This window comes from Meriones unguiculatus, chromosome 20 (genome assembly GCF_030254825.1).
Source record: "Meriones unguiculatus strain TT.TT164.6M chromosome 20, Bangor_MerUng_6.1, whole genome shotgun sequence".
Taxonomy (NCBI): domain Eukaryota; kingdom Metazoa; phylum Chordata; class Mammalia; order Rodentia; family Muridae; genus Meriones; species Meriones unguiculatus.
The window spans coordinates 24,612,772-24,634,947 of NC_083367.1; the positions used below are offsets into that span (position 1 = coordinate 24,612,772).

Here is a 22,176-nt window from a genome sequence, read left to right on the forward strand (position 1 = left end):
GAAAACATCTTTATCAAGTGGCACTCGGAGGTGATTATTTATTTATTCTTTCCTGGGTTCAGCTAGCACTGCCTTGACATTTTTGCAGTGATGGTTTCAAGTGGAGTTGTCAAAAAAGTCTACTGCAGAGCTGAGGGTTAGGAAACAGGACTTGGAGGAGCCCCCGAATCCGGGGAGGATGGTTCCCCCGAATAAAGAAGGCAGCTCTCCTCTATCCCTTCCTCTCCTTTTGCACATGGACGTCCACCATCAGAATGTCAGCCTTCGAAGCCTAGCTCCCTAGCAGTTTTGCTCGTCCCTCCGAGCTTCAGCAGTCCCTGGCCAATGGAAGAAACGCGAGCCCCGCCTCCTTCTTCCTTAGGCTGTGCGCGGAGCATGCGCAGTGGGCGTGCTCGTGCCACCGCCCATCAGCTGAGACCGGCTGCGGAGGGCTGTGGGCCCCCGGGGTGACAGCGGCCGGAGGAGGCGCAGGAGGAAGCCGGAGAGGTTACGGTAAGGGATGGCTGCAGAGGCGGAGGCCGGGTGGCGGGAGGGACACCCGAGAAGCGCAGCCCCCGGTGGCTGTCTTGGGGTACGCAGAATCGGGCTCCCCAGGGGCGCAGGGCCGGCGCCTCCCAGGCTCCCACGCCCCGGGACACGCGCGCGAGCGCTCCAAGGCGCGCGGCAGGGAAGCCCGACCCCACCACCAGCTCCAGGCAGGCGGTAACTCCGTTCCCATTCTCTATCAACTTCCCCTCCAAGAGAACAGAACAGAAAAAGCAAAAGCAGTGGGTCCCGGTCGTCTGGCCACAGGTTCTTTCCGCGGCCCATTGCGTTTGCTTTGCTTGTTGGCCTTGACTTACACCAGCTACCTTGTGCATGCCTTTGATTGATTTACCCCCAAGACCCTTAACAAAGTATTTCAAGAATTCGCATCTGTGTATTCTAGGTTGAATTCAGACTGCCCTCCACCCCACCCCCACCCCCCAAAAAAGGCGTGGGTGACGGTGGGGAGAGGAAGCCTTCTATTCAAATGCTAATTTTTAGACTACGTTTAGATTTGATACACATATATCATATTTTGGTTGCTTCAGATCTTGTATTCTGGCAGTAATTTTCAATTACAAGTTGTCTGCAATCAGGAAAAGAAAAAAGGAAGTAACCGTGAAACACTGGTTTGGCCCTGTTGGAGGTGGGCGTTTCTTTTAGGTGTACTCTGCGCTACACTGGGCACAGACTGATAAAACTGTAAAATTGTGTCTTGTGACGTGGACGGGCCTCTGGCTTTGCAAGCTGCTTCCGAAGTTGGCCCCAGGCTTGTGACTAGTTAAGACTAGGCCCGTACTTTCCCAGTGTCTGGGGAAGTTAATATAACACTGTATTAACTCTTCCACCCTTGGGACGGTCTCCTTCAGCTCGCTCACTTCTTGTGCATCTCCTGATGAACAGCCATTTCTAGTTTCGATGAGGATCCCCTGTTTGTTCAAGTGTCGGTGGTTGAAAATTGTTAGTAATTATGCTGGGCTCTATGCCGCTAAATGAAACGGGCATGAGGTCCTGGTTCAGTCTTTAGCACCGCTGTGTCTATTGCTGTTACAGAAAGCAAATACAGTCTGAGTGGATTTTGCACTACTTCAGTGTAAGTTGAAATATTAACGTGTAAAACTGTGAGAGAGAGAAAGAAAAGAAAAAGAACCTTGGTGAATTAAGCTGAAACCAAATAGTGAAGCGTGATAGTTCAATTGATGAAGCAGCCGGGCTGACCTGCACTTTGGCAGTTTGCAAGATTGGGCACCCTCCTGTCCATGGATTATCCCCACTGATTCCTCTCCCGTTTCAGGGGTGGAAAATAAGCAGTGTGTGTGGGGGGGGGATCTTTTAAGTATGAGAAATGGTTTGAAGTAGAAGTTACCTTGAGAGCAGAGAGCAACAGTGGTGGTGACTGCAGCTCACCTCAGATCTGGCCCCTCTAGGGTGAGTGACCCCTCGCTGGGAGAAGGAGCCGGTTGTCACGTGCAGATCCTGGGAAGGGCCCCCTAGAGCCAGGAAAATGGCACCCAGAGAGGCCAAGGCAGCAACAAGCCCGAAAGTTGGTGTTTTAGAAATGTTAGCATTTACTCTGAGGCTGGGTATGTGTTCTTAGGAAATTGGTGCGCTTTTTCATTCAAACTGCAAATGCTCATTCAGGACCTGTGTTGTAGCCAAGTACTAGAAAATAGAACAGGCCGGCGATTTACACTCCCCCACACACCGCACACACAAGTGAAAACTCTGAGGGACAAAAGAGAAGGAAGCTCATTATCTTATGCTGGTGTTCGTGATTAAGAAAGTGAAACCGGCCGTTTGATGGGAGCAGGCTAAGGGTCACACCGGAAGTCCGAAGGATTCTACTGTGTGCCCGGTGGTGACTGCGTCAGAATTCCTTTGTTCACGTCCTCGTTGTTCTTTCGACACAGCCTGAGATGGCTCTCACCGAGGCTGTTGTGCTTTGATCCTCGCTTCTCCTCTTTCGCCTTCATGTTTGTATGTCTTCATAAAAAGATAATTACCGAGATGTTGAGCTGAGCACTGTCCAGCAGAACTTTTATGGCGATAGAAGTGGACATGTGAGCTGTCCAAGCTGCTGGCCACTGGCCACATATAATTTCTGAGCACTTGAAAGGTGGCTCGGGTGGCTCTCATTTAACTGAATTCATTTTAATAGTCCATGTCAGAAGCAGCTATTCTATAGGCAGAGCAGGTACACAGCGTGAGTGACATAATTATTTTGAGCAAAGACACTAGGAATTCCAGATAGGTTTTCGACAAGAATACTTTGGTACATTGGAGCTCAAGCTAGGGACTGAGGATGGGTTATAGAGCACAAACATCTTATGCACAGAATTTATTAGCTCACTTGTAAAAAAAAAAAGCATAAACTTTAAAGCCATTTCTCAGTAACTATGTACTTGCCTGTTTATTTAGTCTTTTTAGAAAAGTTAGCCATTGTCCCACGTACTTTGCATTTTATCCGGAGAGCCAACTCTTGACTTTTAAAGGCTGTCGTTCATGAGCTGCACAGAAAGGGAGCATGCCATGCCACAGCGTTACATCTGTCCATCCACTTTTGCTTCCGTGTTGGAACAAACTACCCGTGGGTCCGCAGAAAGGCTGCAGATTTGCTTTCGTAGCTGAGCGGGTCCACCCATGCTAAGCTGTTGACCAGAAAGCAACAGATTTTGTCCAGTGTTTGTGAATATATGTGAGCTCCCAGATTTATGTTCAGATTGTAGGTCCTTTGCTCACCTTAAACAAGTTATTTATTCTCAATGATGCCTCGCAATCACTACAATAGTAATTATGCCTACTGCACAGGCTTTTGAGAATGAGAAAAAGGCCCCACGTGTAGAAAATAGTCAGCTCCTTCTCAGATTGCTGTGCGTTCGTCTCTCAAGCCTGCAGCAAGGTGGTCATGTCCACACCCTTTCTCTGATAGATTCCGCACAGCTAAAGCGTGAGTGGTAGCTCTTAGAATGGGTCAGGCCCGCTTGTCTCACCAACAGGGAGTTCTCTAATTTGCTTCTTGAGTACAGGGATGAGAACAACTGGCTTGACTGTGATTGCCTGACTTACTTTTTGAAAAAGAAAAGAATCCCTTTTAGAGAAAACACTGGGAAGATTTGGACTTTAGGTGTATGAATTTTGAGAGTTAAGAGAAAGCTGAAGCCGGGCATGGTGGTACATGCCTTTAATTCCAGCTCTCAGGAAGGCAGATGCAGGTGGATCTCTATGAGTTTGAGGCCAGAGTGGTCTACAAAGAGAGTCGAGGACAACCAAGGCTACACAGAGAAACCCTGTCTCAAAAAAAAAAAAAATTAAAAAAATGCATACATAAATAAATTTAAAAAATTTAAAAAGAAAGAAACCCTTTGCAGGAATTAACAGGGCTCTGTCATTAGCCTCTGTGGAGGAGGGACGTTAGGCTGTAGGGGAGCATGTGGCTGTATGCCTCTGATGAGGGCCCCGCAGGTGCAGGAGCACATCAGACCTGGTCCTCTGTGTACACTGGAAAAGCACTTGGTCCCTGGACGTGCATTATCTCATTTTGATCCTGGCAGGAGGCCCAGATAACTAAGGATCTTGCCCAAGGTAGGGAATTCCAGTTGCCAGTTTTCCTGGCAGCTGAATAGGCAGCTGGTGTGTTCTAGTGACTTCATAGATATATAGACATGAGAGAGAAAGACAGACAGACAGACACACAGAGAGAGGCAGACAGAGACTGAGAGAGAGAGAATAATAAGGGTATGACTTATAATTTGTGCCCACAATTAAAGGAAGAGTTCTTCACAGTGTGTCCATGTGGGCTATAAACCAAGGGCACTGTTGGAAGTTTGACTGATACAAAGAGCCAAGAGAAAATTGTCTTTATCCATTTATTACAATCTTGTCAATAAAAAGGATTGAGATACTCATGGACCCTAACAGGAGATAGTCCTGGAAAACACAAGGAAGAGAAACAAGTCAGTCACAGAGAACGTATATTGTATGATTCCACTCATGTGAAACATCTGAAATAGAAAAACATTCCAAGTGGATGAATGGTGTTTATAGCTGAGAAGGTTGGGGACAAACAGGAGATGAAAACTGATAGGTAAGGACTTTCTTCTCAGAGCAGTGTGCATTGTAAAAAAATCACATGGCAATTGTCACACAGCTTGGCTAACATTAAAACCATCGGATTATATGATTTAAATGGTCAGATTGCATGCTCTATGAATTATATCTTAGTAAACATCTAATTTTTTTAAAGGATGGGCTAGCAAAAATGGCTTGGCAGTTAAGGGCACTTGTTGCTAAAGCTGATGACCTGAGTTTGATCCCTAGGATTCACAGGGTGGGAGGAAAGACACTTTCAAGAGTTGTCCTTTGGTCTCCATGCCCTCCCAGGAGCATGAACACAAACACACACACACACACACACACACACACACAAATGAATTTTCAAAAATTTATAAAGATATGAAATGGAGAGATCTAACTGGTTCGCAGAATACTTAAAATGGTGTCAGGGTAATTGACTCTCCAGGCCTAAGCTGATCTTGAACTCAAGGTTCTTAAGCTTTAGTGGCTCCTGTGCTGGGATTACAGGCATACAGCATTATGCTGAACTCTGTGGGTCTGGACCTACTCAGTCCTGCCCAGCTCTTTACATGGCTGCAGTCCTAATTCACTATATCCCGGAAGGGAGCTGTGGGTCATCTCTTACTTAAGGCTTGAATTTGCTTTTAATGAAATTGGCTTTGATTCATGTGCACAAGGAAGGAGAGCGGAGATCATAGCAAAGCTCTCGAGACTGTCTGATGACCAGGCACATTCCAGGGACACAGAACCAGTTGGTTTACCAGTAGTATCGGCTTAGCTGCAGTATTTCCTCTCAGCACTGTCCCTCTGTGCCTTCCCCAACCCTCAGGTTTCTTGTTTGTAGCTTCTACACAGCATTGCATCAAAAATATCATTTAATTATATCAGTACAGAACATATATACAGATTTCCTTAAATACACTGTAACAACCATGTACATAAGTTGAGACAGCATAGTCAGATTTTAGTATCTTTGTACACTCATCTGTTAGGAAGCCCAATGGTTTTGCACTGGAAACCAAGACTCCTGCTCTTGCAAACATGGGTAACTTTGGAATCTGAACCCTGGTCTGAAATCTCACCTTCATCAAAGTAACAAAGTTGTGTGACTTTGGATTTGTTACTTAATCTTATAAGCCACAGTTCTCTCAAAAGATAAGTTAAGGAAGCCTTTAAAGAGGAGGCTGTGAAGTTGCTAGCTAGCCAGTATAAACTATTTCCATTTCACAGATCTTTAGTAAACGTTACATCATTTCTCTCTTTCCCTTGCTGGGTTGTCTCCCACTGATAGCAGGAATGAATCATTTGGTCCAGGGCTGGCCACCAGCTCCTCCTTTTCTTTGATAAATATCATTTGCCTTTTCATATGTTCTAGATCTGTCTGTTTGGTCTTCAAGTCTAGGCCTTTGTTTTCTGTATAAATCATACCTAAGTATAAAGCTTGTATGTTTATGCTTTACCAATGCTCTCTAGAAAATAGCAGTAATTTTTTTTCAACCCTATAATCTCCCAGGTGGGTAAGTTGGGATATGCAAACCAATAATTTCCAAAAATATAATTTTACAACTTTTATATTTTAGGTGACTCCTAGAAAACCAGCTAGCCTACTTGCATCTGATGAAATCAGCCAGTCAGCCAGCCAGCCATGTCTTACACTCCTGGGATTGGTGGGGACCCTGCCCAACTGGCTCAGCGCATCTCCTCTAACATCCAGAAGATCACACAATGCTGTGAGTTCAGCTTCAACTTGATTTCACTGTTGTTTTCAGTTCTTAATTGAACCTGGTGGCAGTTGATAAAACTCTACCAGTTCAGGAAGGAAGGAGGGAGGAACGTTCTCTAAGAACACGTGTGAAGTGGTTAGAACTCTTTAGAGTGAGTATGGAGGCGATTCAATAGAGGAGCAGAGTGTCCGTCAGCAAATGCCCGAGGTGCACTGTTCCTTTAGTGAAATAGGCTTTATAGGTTGATGTTTAGATTTTCTCTGAGACCATCTCATTCTTGAAGCTGAGATCTGCTGGCTTAGTTTCATAGGTTAAGATCTGGTGAGTTCTAGCAAGAGCGCAAAAGATTTATATTCATTAAGAATAAGATCTGATAGATAGTACTTACGTTAATTTTGTACCTGCAAATAAGTCGTATAAAATTAAGAGAGTCAGGAAAGAGCTAAGCAGGTATTTTAGTTGTTGTTGTTGCTGCTGTAACAAAATACATGAGGATGAACAGGTTATAAAGGAAAACATGATTTAGTCACAGTTTTGGAGGACAAGAACACAGCACCAGCATCTTCTTGGTTTCTGGTGAGAACCTCTTGACACAAGTTATCACATGGCAGGAAGGGAAGCAGGAGATGAGGAGAGGTAGGACTCACGGTCATGGCTGTCACCATCACACCCACGAAGACCAATCCGGCTCCGAGAGACTGAGAAATAGACTAATCACCTCTCGGTGGCATCTTCCTACATGGCCACTTCATGGCATTCAGACTGTGGCAGGAGGGGATGTTTTAATCTGTTTAGAGAGATATTACGGAAGATGGTGTTGATTCCCCACGGACTTCCCATTCGACAAAGACAGCAAACCAACAAATCCAATGTGACATGTACCCCTCAGCACATGTTCATGTATATGCATAATGTAGTCATAGGCATACAGGTTTTGGTTTTTAATTCCTGAATCACAGATAATCACACAGTCCAGAATATTCTATTCTAGCTATCTTTCTCTTGGTGCTTTGATATTAGGACATTGTCAGAACTCTTTTTGTTCTGTTTTTGTTTTTGGTTTTTTTTTTTTTTTGAGACAGGGTCTCAGTATGCATATCTGGCCCAAACTTGCTGTTGCAGACCAGGCTGGTCTCAAACTCACAGAGATCCACGTGCTGGGATTAAACATACCACCGCACATGACACTAGTGTATGTGACATTCTTGGCTGCATGTCAATACACTTTATTCGTTAGCCTTACCAACAGCTAATGCACTACTGACTTACAGAACATCTCCAAATGATCGTACCGTTTTTAACCATTAACCTCTCAAAACTGTTCTGCTAAGGTGATTCTGCTAAGGAGATGCCAATGTGCTTTGGAGGCAAAGGGAATAAAGATTCTTCTAGAAGGCACTGATGTCTGCTCTGATTCGAAGTAATCAGTGTTTTCTTTGGCTGCCCTCAGGGGAGCTGGGAAAGAGGAGCACTCAGCACCATGCATTTGTGGCAGGCTGTAGAGATTGCTCCGTCAAGGTGATTGCAGCTTCTTGCTCTTTGGCTTCAGATTGCCCTGATCTCTGTATGGCTCCCTTGCTGTGTGTCTCCGTGTTACTGATAGGCCTCAGGTGAATGTAATCACCTGTGTGAAATTTAAGGGAGCTTATTGCTCAGTTTACACATAAGGAAATCCCGACCTTTTCCAAGAAGGGGTGCCAAAATAGAGTAGGTCTCTTGGCTTGTATCATGAAACAGTGCCAGGAATGCAGGAGGCTGAGCAGTGGCTGTACCACTCTAAGGTTAGGGAAATGGTAAGCGGTAGACAGTTCAAAAGCACCTGAACTGGAGGCTGTGTGCCAATATAATAATTAAAATATTTTTTAGTGAAGACTGAAATCATTAAGTCAAGATATATCTTCAGATATGCAAAGTACCTTCTGTCAGTCCTGCAACTGAAGCCTGTTCTGTCCATTGGGGCCACTACACAAGTTCGAAGCTACTGGGAGTTAGGTCTCAAACTAAGAAGGCAGAGGGGCTTTTGAATAATCCAAATTGCTCAAGGGTGCGCCTCTCAGGAGTGAGTGTTGTTACCAAGTGGCTAGAAATAGTGGTCAGATAATTCCCAAGTCATTTATTCAGACATTTAAATATCGGAAGGATGGTCCAGATTGAGTGACTTTTAATTGTGTTATTCTGTTTTGGCATATTCAACAGTAGTTCTTTGAGCTCTGTTAAATATCAGACACCAGTCAGCTCAGAGAATGTGACTGTAGCCGTAAACAGATCTGTAAGGCCCTGTCAGGTCTTCATGAAACAACATATGGTATAAAGTGAATAAGCGCCTCAGCCTCCTGTGTGAAAGTGATGCCGAAGCAGGCATCTGGGGAGCTTTGCTGCTTAGCTGGGCCCTGGCTGGAGGGGGAAGGCCTGGCAGAGAGAGCTACAGGTACAAGTCACATGAAGGGATCCCTAACCACAAACGCCCCAAAGCAGTCTAGAGCTTGTTGCTCAGAGAGCCTGAGCCAACCTGTCCAAAGCACAGTACGTGAGGCCAGAGTAGCTGGAGGGGAAATCAGAAGAGGCTTGATGCTTGAGTTATCTAGGGCTTTGTCTGCACTGTAGGGGGTTTAAATTTCCCTGTTGAAGGCAGTGGAGACTGCTGAAGCTTCAGAGACAGAGTCAGATCCATATATTGGTCTTTGCAGTGTCTATTGACAGATAAGGAGGCATGAGAGTGCATTTTAGAGACAAACCCAGCAGGACTTGAAGGTGCCTGTGGGAGGGCCTGGGAGGAGAGGGGAGGAGCCACACTTTCTGCCTTGACCACAGTTACAAGTGGGACTGCCATCCTGGACTAGCTGGGGGGGGGGATTTTGTTTCCTTCTAGTAGATGTTTTTATTTTTACTGCCGTTCTAGGGAAGTACATGACCACTGGATCGCTTCCCCTTGGTCGAGTCCACTTTGTAATGTCTTTTGGACATCTAAGTGGAGATAGCAGACAGTTGAAATGTATGAATTTGGAACTTGGGATTCGTATCCCAATTTGGAACTTGGGATCATAGCACAAATGGTATTTAAGACAGTGGGTCTGAATTAAGCCTGAAAAGGTTTGGAGAAAGGGACCAAGGTGTTAAAAACTCTGGAGGTCAAGGAGAAGGTGACAGGAAGCATTTGAGGGGTCAGAGAACCAGGAACGAAATCAAGATGAAGTAGCCAGCACCACCTGGCTTTCTGTTTTCACTTTCAGTGGCTTTCGTGCTCAGGTCTTTTCCTGGATGACCCGAACAAGTCACTCTCTCTGCTTTCATGGGGTTGGTTGCCTGGAATTAAAAGTCATGAACCACCACTGCCAGTGAAAGATTATGGTCAGAGCAGGGGCTGCATTTATTATTTTTTTTTATTTATTTTTTAACTAGAAAAGGGAAATGCTAAAATTTTAGAATAGAATTGTAAAGGAAAAGTCTTTCAAGGTGAGGGGCCACTGGAACTGTAGCACTTAGAGCAGCAGTTCTCAAACTGTGGGTCATGCGCCTCTTGGTGTCAAATGACCCTCTCACAGGGATCGCTTAAGTTGCTAGGCAAACACAGATATTTGCGTTACGGTTTATAAACAGTACTGATACAGTTATGAAGCAGCCATGAAATGATGTTGTGGTTGGGAGTCAGCACAACCTGAGGGACTGTATTGACGGATAGCAGGGATTGAAGGCAATAAGGAAGGTTTGAGAACCACTGCTCTGGAGAGCGCTTTGCCTTTTCATCTGCTCTGCAAGGTGAGTTTCTGAGTATGTTCCTCTTTGTGGGAAATACAAAGGGAAAGCATCAGATAAGGAGAGAGAGGGAAGAGATAGGTGTGGATGGCTTGAGCAGCTGAGGGAGAGCTTACAGTGCAGGAGAAGCTAGAGTGGGAGGGTTTAGTTGGCTGGTGCCAACCCGAGACTGGTCATGGCTTTATGGCCAGCACTGCTGCCTGCACCTTTCTCTAATTTTGAACTTCAGTGACTGAATGAAAGGAGGTTTAGAGTGAAAATAAGTGGCCGGTAGACATTCTGATAAGAGCTGGGTAGACACGTGGAAGTGAAAGGCAGAAGTGTGAAATCTCAGTTCTCCTTCCCCCATTCTGACAATGCTATTAATACCCAAGGGTGCAATGGAATAGGTTTTCTGCACCCGAGGTGGGTGCTTCTTCAGACACCAGCGTTTGCATCTTTAAAGTCTGTGACCTTCCAGATGGGCGGGTTTTGTAAGTGAAAGATATTGTGAGTAAGGTAGCTAGAAGGTGGGTGTCTTGCTCAAGCAGAATGCAAGGCTTATGTTCCTGTTGGTCTTGATCAGATAAATAAAGGATTATATGAATATTGAATGTTGTGGCTTATATGATGCCAAAAAAGGAAATAACATTTTATTATTATTATTATTATTATTAGAGGAAGCAAAGAATAACAGATAGCAAGAATATAATTTTGTCTGCTTTTACCAGTATCCTGGCAGTTCTGTTTTACAAAGCACAGGATAGATGAAGCTTTGTTTTCCTGAAGTAGTGGGTATTGAATTGAGGGCCTCATACATGTGAGGCAAGTGCCCCACCACTGAGCTGTGTCTCCAGAATCCTTAGCCCTGGAATAGTATTTTGAAGTTAAGTGGTTTTTGCTGTTCGGTAACTTTTTGTTGAAGAGGATCCTATACTCCTATAAATCTGCTTTAAGAGTAAGTAAGCATTTATACTATGACTGATATGATTTATAGTGAACAAAATATTTAGATAACTATTTACACGTGTATGTAACAGGTAGAGGCTCATATTGTAGATGTCTACTTACACTGAAACAATCTGTCCTTTAAACAAGTTGAACAGCTGCAGCAAACTCCAAGTTTGTGGATTTCTTTGTGACTCCAGCATGGAGCAGTAAAGCGATGTAGCAGGTATTTTTATCCCCTGGTGTAGGCTGTTGATCTTTAGCAGAGCTGCTGAGACATTTGTGCCGCCAGCACTCCCTCCTGTGCCCGTGTGCCATAGGCAGTGCTTTCTGTCCCAGGCCGGATATGGCGTCTAGTCCTTCTTAGCTGGAGCTCTCTGACAGCTGTTCCCAGCAGGCTAATGTTGCTAAGCAAATGAGCCTCCTAGGTCTAGAAGCTCCGTGTGCATCTCAGAAATGATAGAGTTAGTTTCTCAAAGTTAGAGCTCACGTTCAAAGGTAGCATTTTTTATTAGAACATCTGGAATGGGCATATCCAGTCTTTACCTTCTGTCGACTTTGTGTGTTTTCCTCGAGACAACTCCTACCTGTCATGGATGAGGTCAACAACCTTTTGTGGGCTGGCCAGAGAATATTTTCACATGGGCCATGCATGCTTCTTCCCCAAAGAACTCATAAAAAATATGTCTTTAGAACACACAAAGAGAACTTGTATTTTTTTTAACAGCTCTTACCTCAGGTTTATTTGTAAAAGCAGCATAGGACACTGGTCATCTTTATAGTGTGTAGGTGGCTGTGTCACACCAGTCTGTCTGTCTTCACATTAACAGAAGCCTTTCCTACGGGGCCTTCACAGGGGCCCGGGCACCTTTGGGAGCCAGAGCTGGAGCAGAATCCTTGGTCTTAGCTAGAGCTGTGGCCTCTGCCTTGGTGTGGACCTTGGGCTTTGGTTGGCAGAGCCTATGACCTGTGGTCATGTAGCTTTGAATCCACTTCCCAAGGTTGGGGTGAACAATGAAAGCTAGACAGCTGAGTTTGTGGCGGGGGCCCTTTGGCATTTTAGGCTTAATGGTAGTAGGCTACACTAGGGCCTTGATGGCGTCTGCTCGCACACTCATTGCCTTTGCGTTGGTTGCCTGCATCTTCTTCAGGCCTTTCTTGTTGTGCTTCTTGGCAAAGCACATGTTCCTCAGGAACTTGGGGTCCATCCCTTTAAGAGATTCGTATCTTTGTGACTGGGGTTTCTTGATGCCATTTCTGTGCCATCTGCGGGACGGTTTGTGTGTAGTGTGGTTCTTAGACTTGGCCATGTCTGCACGGTAACCCATGGCTCCCCGAGTGCTCGTGTTTTGGAAGAAGAGATGTAGTGAAGTCTTCAGCATAGTATCTTTGTCTTTAAAAGTTGGCATGCATTTCTTACTAAGTGGTGTGGATGACAAGTGTTCAGCCCAGTGATCATCCACCACTGTATTGTGCAGATGAGGAGTACATTCTGAGCCCTCAAAGTCCTCTACACGGTTACATTTCCTTCATGTCCACCAGAGATTAGCAGGATCCTGAGTTTTCAGCGTCACTAATTAATATACTTGATTGTTCAGCTTCCTCCGATAGCTAATAAGAGTTTTGTTTTGTATTGAGCTTCCCTGTCTGAGCTGGTGGGATTCATCTGCACGGCTATAGGTCCTTAGTTTTATTTCTAGTGTTCTTTATTCAAAATTTATGCCTCAGTTTACTTTTCTACTATCAGCAAACATTTGAAGTCTTTCCTGTTTTTGTTTGTTTTGTTTCGTTTTTGCCCTTTGCTGTTACAAGCAAGGGTTTTATTGTGGTGAAGAGACACCATGACTGAGGCAACACTGATTAAACAAAAAGCCATTCATTTAATTGGGACTGGTTACAGTTTCAGAGGATTAGTCCATTTTCGTCATGGCGGGAAGCATGGCGGTGTGCAGGCAGACATGACGCTGGAGAAGGAGCCCAGGGTTCCACATCTGGATCCACAGGCAGCAGAAGGAGACTGTGTGCCACACTGGGCGGAGCTTGAGCATAGGAGACCTCAAAGCCTGCCCCCAGGGTAACATACTTCCTCCAACTAGATCACAACTACTCCCACGAGGCCACACCTGGTAATAGTGCCACTCCCTACAGCCAGGTATTCACACACACACACACACACACACACACACACACACACACACACGAGTCTGGGGCCGTTCCTCTTCAAACCACCACAGCAGTGCTGCTTCTGTTGTGGGGATGGCGGTTGGTCTTAGTGCAAACAACACCCTGGAGTGCTTTCGTCCTCCAGAGCCCGCACAGCTCCGAGGCCTTGCCTGCGTGCACAGCCTATTTCTTATCTCATGTGGCTTAAATTGCATTTCCCTAATTTGAATCAGTTGTTTGAGAATTTAACCATTAGGAAATTCAGTGGACATAGAACACTCTCTAATCCACACTCTGTGTGTGTGTGTGTGTGAACATGAGCTTGAACAAGGGCTTTCACTTTCTAGAATGTGGGTTTCGTGGCTAGATTATAACCCCTAACAACTTTATAAAGTCAAATTCCATATGTTGTGGGGACCCCAACCATAAAATTATTTTTGTTGCTACTTTACAACCGTAATTTTGCTACAGTTATGAATCATAATGTAAATATCTGATATATAGGATATCTGACATGTTAACCTTGAGGGAGTCAGGACCCACAGGTTGAGAACCTCTGGGCTAGAATCCCTCCAGGATTATGTAGTATTTTTTGATATTAGAAGGTGGGAGTTATGGGCATAAATGTTTCTAGAGTGAGTCACGCTGGAATTGATTCAGAATTGAGAACAGCTAACTATGAAACAGTACCTGAGGGAAGGAAAAATCCATATATAGTTGTTATAGTTAAGTCTCTGCCATTAAGGGGTGGTTACAAACCGAAGGTCACACAGACAGCCCAAGTCACATTCTGTGGGATGAAACAAAACATAATGGGTGTGGGAAAGAGATTTGTAAAGGTGCGCAGCTGAGGAGAACAGAAGGGAAAGTGGAGGTTGAAGAGAGAGAATCCAGAATGCGTTATATACATGTGCAAAAGAGTCAAAAAATAAAATTTATCAATAAAAAAATGGAATTCTGGCATTTAAGTATTATAAAGGAAAATCTAAGGTGGCTAAAAGACGAATTAGTCAAATGCACTGAAACAAAATCTTCTTGTTACGGGGGCTGGAGAAACTGCTCAGCAGCCAGGAGCACTTGCTGTTCTTATAGAGAACCCAGGTTCGGTGGCCAGCACGCACAGGGTGACCCACAGACATCTGTAACTCTTCTGACCTCCCTGGGCGCTGCACACCTATGGTATGTATATGCACATATATGCATGTAGGCAACGCATTCATGCACACACAATGAAAAGTAAACAACTCTAAAAAGAAGTCAGAATTCGAATGCAGACCTCCACTGAAGTTCACATAATAATATCACACAGGCTTTTCTGTGTGTGTCTGCTTTCTGGAGCTCTCTGGGAAAGTGTCAGGTAAACCCTTGTGCCTTAGCTATAAATGTTAAAAGAAGATAGCAGAAACATGTTTTGTGTTCAGTCATTTCTTTCATTTTTTTTTTTAAATCATATGTCTCTTAAAGATGCAACTATTTCAATAAAAGTAATCTTAATTAGAATTTGACAGGAACCACGATGTCTCCATGTTGTTCAGGAGCTATTCTTACTTCACATATTCTATTCTTGTTTGTGAAGAAGAATCTCTGTTTAGCTCCTGACCCGTAAGGCTTTTAGGACTCTGAAATGAAGTAAGAAGCTTCTAATGAAGGTGTAGGTTCTTAGGTGGGAGTGGATATCGGAGGAATTGGGAGAGGGGTTGGGAGTCAGTGTAGTCAAAATACATTGTCTGAAATCCTCAAAGAATTAGTAAAAATATTTTTTAAAGCATAGGTCATTTTGTTGTTTTGGGAGGAGACGTGTTCCAGTCCAGTGAAGAAACGCTCATGTTTGCCTCTTAACTCATGACTGCGCAAAAGGGAAGCTAGTATCTTGACTTTTCTTTTTGCAGCCAGAGCAAGCTTTTCTGTAAAAAGAACTCCAGTAAAGAGAGCAGATTTGCTGAGAAACAGGGTGAGGTTTTCTCCATTGGTCTTTTGGTGGAATGAAAAGGTGGTTAGCGGAAGAGAGGGAGTTGAAAATTCGCCCCTGCCCTCCTCCTATGTGGTCTGATACACCTGTTTCTCCTGACACAACATTTGGAAATAGGTGACTGAGATCTTATACCTCCTTGCACACCAATAACTTTCCTGTAGTGACTTTTTCATGCCCAAACTGTTGACACAGGACAGAGATCAGTAGACTCTTTCTCATCCAAGGGAATCTTAGTGAGAAGGACTCCCCTCCCCACCTCTAGTGACTTGTCCTGCAAGGTAGAGTACGGCTGCTATTTGTGAGGCATGAGTACACACCTGTTATTTGTTTTATGCACTAAATTCTTAATTGGCAGCTCTAAGGGGCTTCCTGGAACTCTCTCTCTCTTCCCTGTGTGTGAAGCATCGATGGTCTGATGCCCCGAGCATGAACTCTCTTTCCCTTGGTTCTGTCCTACACTCTGGCATGGGAGACAAGAGCAGAACCCCTGCCTGGATTCCAGGTGTACAGCCCACTGCTTCCATATGTCCCCTTGTCCATTTCTCTTCCTTTATACTGTCACCACCAGGCCCACACTCTTCCTGCCACTTCGGATGAGGGGAGCCTCCGAGTTGTTCTCTCCCCCTCCTTTTTGGCCTGCCTCGTCTTCTCTACAGCATAAACAAGGCAGACTCTTGAAACTGCACATCAGCACACAGCCCACGCAGTTTAAAACTCATCTCTGACTTTCTTGGCTCTTGTAATGAGTCTAACCCCTTCCTCCACTCACCATCTGCCTCAGGTTCTTTCTGTAGCTTCTTGGGGTGGCCCTTTCTCACCTCAGGGTCTTTGTGCTTGCTTTTCTTTCAGGTGGCTTTGTGGGGCATTGCAGTGGTGTCAGCATATTTCCTTAACGATGTCTTATTTGACCCGTTCTCTAGTTTCCTCATCGGCTTGCTTTGTCTTTATAATGTCTCTTATCAGAAAAATCAAAGTATAATTATAATTTTTTCCCTTATTGTCCCCATTAAAATATTAGACTTTGAGAGAAAGGTTTTAGTATCTCTGCCACCAAAGTATTTATACAAAAAATTTTTAAGAAAATGAGTTATAATACACATACACACACATACACACATATTACTCTTTACTTTTCTCTTACATCTGCTGGCTTCATGCGTTTCATTATTGGATGTTGCATCCGTCTTTTAACAGTCCTTTACTTATGGTAATTTTATCCCAAGAGTAAATGTGTGTTTATGAATCAGGGATCTTAACACCTGTATTATTTCCAGGTGATCTACAAAGATAAAGCGCGATGCTATCCATGTGATCCACATCCCCATATGTACATATCATGCTACACTTACTTAAATAATTACAGATAGTTTTGGCTTTAGTCATCATGAACATAATTATGCTCAGTGATTGACTGGATTACATTGTTGCTTCCCTTTTATGAAATTTCGGTTTGTGGTTAGTTGTGCAATTGCCCCATGTGTGTTTGGTTGGCTGGAAGCTGTCTAGCTTTTGCTTCCTGGAATTATTTTGACAATACTTGCTCCTTATCCCTTTGATTTCTTTATGGAACTGTTTGCTTGTCTGTTCTGTAGCAATTCCTGAGCAGTACTTTTCATGATGGAGTCATTGTCTTTTACGTGTATAGCAAACAGGGTTTTCCTTAAAGTAGTCATTACTGTTAGTGTGGGCTTAGCTTTTTCATCAAACCTACTTTATATAGGGTTCTTAAACACCTTTACTTCCCTTCCAATCCTCCTCCCCCAACCTGCGGTAGGAGATTAGTAGGGAAAAGAACTGTAGACCTCTTTTATCTACTTCCTGCTGATTAGGGTCAGTGGGTCTTCAGGGGATTACCAAACTCAATGGTCAGGATACCAGCAGTCCAGTCCAAAGGCCAACACCAAGCAGCAACACAAAGTCAGCGAAAGCCACAAGACTCAGTTGGATTCCTGGAGAAGTTCTCTGGAACGTTTCTCTCAGTGAAGTCAAGTGTAGAAACCTGAACATCAGTGATGTCTCACAGTGTGTAGGCCTCTGTATATCTCCTCTCCTCAGAGTCCACCCAGGGATGTTCTCAGCTGGTCAAAGTCATGCCCCTCGCATGAGAGAGCTCACAGGAAAACATGTGCCTCTTTCAAGCCAACCTGGGCAAAACATCATGTGCCCGGCTTGCAGCAAAACATCACATGGCAAAACCAAGTCTTCAGGGAAACTAGAAACAACCACTTCAGTTAGTTGCCCTGGAAGAGTCCACATTGGACAGGGACAATGTTCTGCTTTGGTGTGTTTGTTGCCCCTACTCCTCGATCTATAGTATAGGTACCATGGTCACTAAAGAAGCCACAGCTAAGGTAAAGAATTAGTGATGTGAGTTGTGGCCACTATGTATTTAAGATTCTCTGTCATATGGTACCAGAGTGTTAACTTGTGTGTCTGTACAACTTCTCCCTCTTTATGAAGCATCTGTGGTGTGCTGGACAGTCTGGGTGCTAGAAGTCTATAAGTGAATAAAGTGGAGATGTTTGCATCTGTAGAGTGAAACTTTAGTGAGAGAAAAATAAGATAAAGATTTGAGTTCAAAGGAAAGAGGAAATGATTTGCACAATAGCAATAACAAAAGCCTACTGTGTGAGGTGGGGGACTGCGTGCTTGGAGGAGGGTGCATGGGCACCAGGTAAGCTTGCCTGCTGAGGAGTTAATGGTTGAGCTGGTACTTGAACTCATCACTGAGGTAATTTTCAGTCTGCATCTCGAAGAATGCAGGAATGTTTTGAATGGGGAAAGGTGTTCAGATGGCAGCTCCCTTGGGGTACTAGCAGTGAGGAGGAGCCAATGCTAGGTTAGCTTGGCCTCACAGGCCATCATAAAGTCCTTTACCGTGGTTGGGGCAGAGGCTTCAGAGCGACAGAGCAGAGATAGAGGGTCATGGTTTTAGATGTGTCAGAGGTACCTAGGCTGGTGGGTGTGTACAAGAGGGCAGATTACAATGATAGACCGTGGAGTGTGTGTTGCGTCAGGAGGCCAGTGAAGAGGAACGTGAGTAAGGCAGGGCTGGCACACAGGAGGCATATGGAGTCAGCATGCCAGAGGGAAGGAGCCGGATGCACAGGAGGATCAGAGGTTGTGAGTGTTGTGCCTGGGCACTGGGATTGTGAGGAAGGCACAGCATGTGACATACCCTTGGAGCAGGTACGAGGTCTGAGGGAGAAACATTTTGGGGGGCAGTAGAATGCTGAGCCGCTTGTGTGTTGAAATCAGCAGGAAATAAGACAGGAGTCTGGGTGAGCAAGATAAGAATGAGCCAAGAGCTACAGCTACTGAAAGAAGCAAGGGTGGCGGAGCAACTAGAATACTCCAAACCGGCCTGGATGGAGGAGATGGGTTTTGGCACTTCGTGTGCATCGGTTCTTTCTGGCACTTCCTCAGACTTCATTTCACAGTCTGCCCTTTCTTATCTTTCCCGAGTGACTCCAGTTTTACCTCCTTAGTGGTGATTATTTGGCTGACTGTGCTATTCTTTTGTGATCTTCCTCTTCACGTTTTCAGACCTCCTTTTGTGCAGGGCCTCTTTGTCACTCTGTGAGATGACTTTAATCTTCAGGGCAGGAGACTGGTGTGTGGAAAAGAAAGTGACCCTTCTCCCAGCGCAAGGATTCCCTTTTCCTATTCCCCCACCACAGAGTGACGGTTGCTTAATTCCTTCCTTCTGTACCTCCCAGGGTTGTCTTAGCGTTGGAGGGTTGTTCCTAAGTCTTGATCACTTTATCTTATTATGGTCCCAAGATACACAGCAGCCACCTCTTTCAAGCTGTTGCCCTCCTTGTAGAACACTCCTCCTTCCATTAAGTTCACGCCTCCTCCCCTCCAGCACCCCCCTGCCTTGGCAGCCTGCCCGGCACTTTACCGCCCTGCACTAACAACTATGTTGAGATCTCTCTCTCTTCTCTCTTCCTCTTTCAGGTTGAAACTTAATTATGTACATAAACCTTGAACTTGTGGTCTAAAGATAAATTGTGTACAATGTTTCCTTATAGTGGTTTTGTACAGGAAAAAAAAATCCATGGGGATTTTTTGCTTGTGTCACTGCATAGGTGTACACAAGTGTTGAATTTGGAGCATCTCTTTGTTTTGTTTAGGATTCCAGGTTAGGGGTGCTCTGTTCGAAGTGAAATGACAGTTAGCAGCTCCACCTCCCTTGCTTGGGTCAGCATTCTCTGTAGCACCTGCCTGGTGTCTGCTTGGTTCTGTTCCTTTGGCCTATGGTTACACAACCTTAAGTTTATTTTTAATGCCTCTGAAAATATAATTCATATGGATTCCCCAACCCACCCGCACTCTTGTTCTCTGCAACCAGACAGGTCTAGGGAAGGAGGAAAAAGATTCAGAATCAAGCTTCTGTTGCATTCCTAAAGGAAGCAGACAAGTGCCCATTGTCAGTAGTCCGTAACTTAGTGGCTCCTGAGTGGTATTGTGGCAGTGAGCACGGATCAGAAGCTGCGATGGGGGAGGGGGAGAAAGGCTTGAAATTGTTGCTTGAGGTGCTCTCTGCCGCTTTCAGACAGACTGGCTAGGCCACCGTGAGTGTGAGAGAGAAAGGAAACTGGGAGCATCCCAAGCAATCAGATATCAGGAATGCTGGGTTCCTGCAAGGTGTAAGGACATCCCTGCAGCCCAATCCTGGTCTGTTGACTTCTTGAGCAGTTCCCCTCTGTAGAGGCCAGGACCTCCCAAGACAACTCAGCAGCCCTCCCCAGAGCGCAGTGTGTGGTAAAACAGCCAGGCAGAGCATCCTTGCTAAGAGCTGCAGGCTGTCGTGTTCTGCTCATGGAAATCCAGTTCAAGAGAACGCCACCTTCTGTGCTTCAGTATTAAGAACAGAATTGCCCCCTATTAGTCTGCTGTAGCAGTAAACTGCCCGCATTTTGCTCCTTTGGTGACTTAAGCTGATGAGTAGTCAGGTGTAGACGTGTTCTAGACCCACTTTCTGTACAGAGGAAGGGTGGTGTGTCCACAGGGATGCTGAGCTGGGCAGCAGAGTGTCAGCAGCTAGGGACTGGGCCTCTGGAGGCAAAGGCATCTCTCTCTGCTCTGCCAGCAAATGGCCTCCACAGTTTGCTCCGGGCTTGAATCCTTCCGGAAGCTGAGCTCCGTTCTGCTGAAGTCACAAGACAGGACAAGAGATAAAACAGTTTGAACAGAGGCTGTTGTGTTTTCAGCCTCTGTTTTTTTGGTGTCTTCTCCGGAAGACTTTTCTACTTTAAATTAGTTTCACAGTTTTATTGGTATTAACTAGGCCAAGTTCATTTGACTCTTGCCCTTAAAGCCTGTTTTGTGTTGATGACGTCCACATTTTCAGCTGGTAGTGGGACTTTCAGTGAGCGTTCCACAGCTCACTGCACCTCATGCACCACAGTGAATCTGAATTTCAGCTCCCAGACTTCCTAGCAAATGCCTTGCATTTTTATAGAGGAGATTACGCAACTTCCAGTTCTCCCGTACTTTTTCTTCTAATACTCCAACCCAGCCTGTAATGCAGGTAGGAACGGATAGACGAGGAAAGGGTTGATTCTTTTAACATTTATCCCCTTTTCTCACTCTGTTTGCAATCATGTCTCTTATATGTAGATGCTGCTGGATACGTGCTACTGTCAGGTACTAGCTGACTCCTAACTAAGACGTAACTCTCACGTGATTTCTTTTCTTCATCATTATCTCTAGTTCTGCAGTATAGTGGAGATGATTTATCTTAGTTAAGGTAGCTAGTGCTATGATACAACACCATGACCAAAAGCAACCTGGGGAAGCAAGGATATATTTGACTTACATGTTCAGAGTCACAGTCTATTGAGGGAAGCTGAGCCAGGCAGGAACCTGGAGGCAGGAGCTGATAACAGAGGCCATGTGGGGTGCTGCCTACTGGCTTGCTCCCCATGGCTTGCAGAGGTGCAGAGGTGGCAACCCTCACAATGGCTGGACCTTGGGCTAGAGAGATGGCTCAGAGGTTAAGAGCCCTGGCTGCTTTTCCAGAGGTCCTGAGTTCAATTCCCAGCAACTAGATGGTGGCTCATAACCATCTATAATGGAATCTGGTGCTCTCTTCTGGTGTGCATGAAAACAGAGCATGCACATAGACAGACAGACAGACAGATAGATGATAGATAGATAGATAGATAGATAGATAGATAGATTAAAAATGCACCACATGCTTGCCTACAACCTCATCTTATGGAGGCATTGTCTTAGTCCAGAGTCCCTCTTCCCAAATTATTGTAGCTGTGTCATGTTGACATAAAACTAGTAATAGCTGCTGCATTCTCCTCAAGCATGAGTGTCAACGGTTAATAGGGATTTTCTTACTGTTCACATCTGACCCAGAAGAGAAAATGACAAACCGCTTGCTCGCTCCTGTGAGTGCCCGTGCGGTGGCTCACCCCATCTCCAGAACAAGCCGCTTCCCCATAAGCTAACGACCACTGGGAATTAGGTGGATTCGGTGCAGGAGACTGCCCGCAGCTGTGGCTGGCCTGATGAGGTAAACGCGCAGTCAGCAGCAGGAAGTGGAATCACATTTCCAAGGCAGGCTGACTCAGGTGCCCTTGCCTGGTGACCTTTCCTGGTAGGCACTGACTTGCCTGTCCCCTGTGTAAGGAGTGTAAAACTGAATCGGAGCGACAGGGTATCACAAAGGTCCCGGCAGTCATTTCATTTCTGACTCGTCGCAACTCTGTTATTCTGGATTCGGTGATGGAGACCTTTTCTGCTAAAATACAGTGAATTCTGCACATGGCTATTTGGAGGAGCTGTTTGAAAGTGCTGTGTGGGGCTAGGGCAGGGTCAGTGGTCCCCAATGGCCTGGCGCACTCACTTGTCAAACATTTGCAAGAACGCCAGTTTCCCCAGGCTGCCGCTCTACACAGCAGGCATCCAGTGTACCTGCAATTTAGTGACTAAAGTTCATTCTTATAGGGCGTTTTTCTTTCATCCACTGGAAGGCAGCACACACTCTTTCTTAGCAGGAACTGTTTTTAATGAGACAGC

At 45.1% G+C, this 22,176-nt stretch overlaps 1 protein-coding gene and 1 pseudogene across 1 annotated transcript in view; one reads left to right on the forward strand and one right to left on the reverse strand.

Annotated features, from left to right (window-relative positions):
* Positions 1-366: 366 nt before the first annotated feature.
* The window catches only part of Stx7 (syntaxin 7), a 39,128-nt gene continuing 17,318 nt past the window's right edge, over positions 367-22,176 (forward strand). The window contains exons 1-2 of the mRNA XM_021653701.2: positions 367-492; positions 6,180-6,329. Of these exons, the coding sequence (XP_021509376.1) occupies positions 6,245-6,329 (85 nt within the window). The 5' untranslated portion in view covers positions 367-492; positions 6,180-6,244. The remainder of the gene's footprint in view (positions 493-6,179; positions 6,330-22,176) is intronic.
* Positions 11,843-12,313, reverse strand: LOC110558650 (large ribosomal subunit protein eL29-like; annotated as a pseudogene).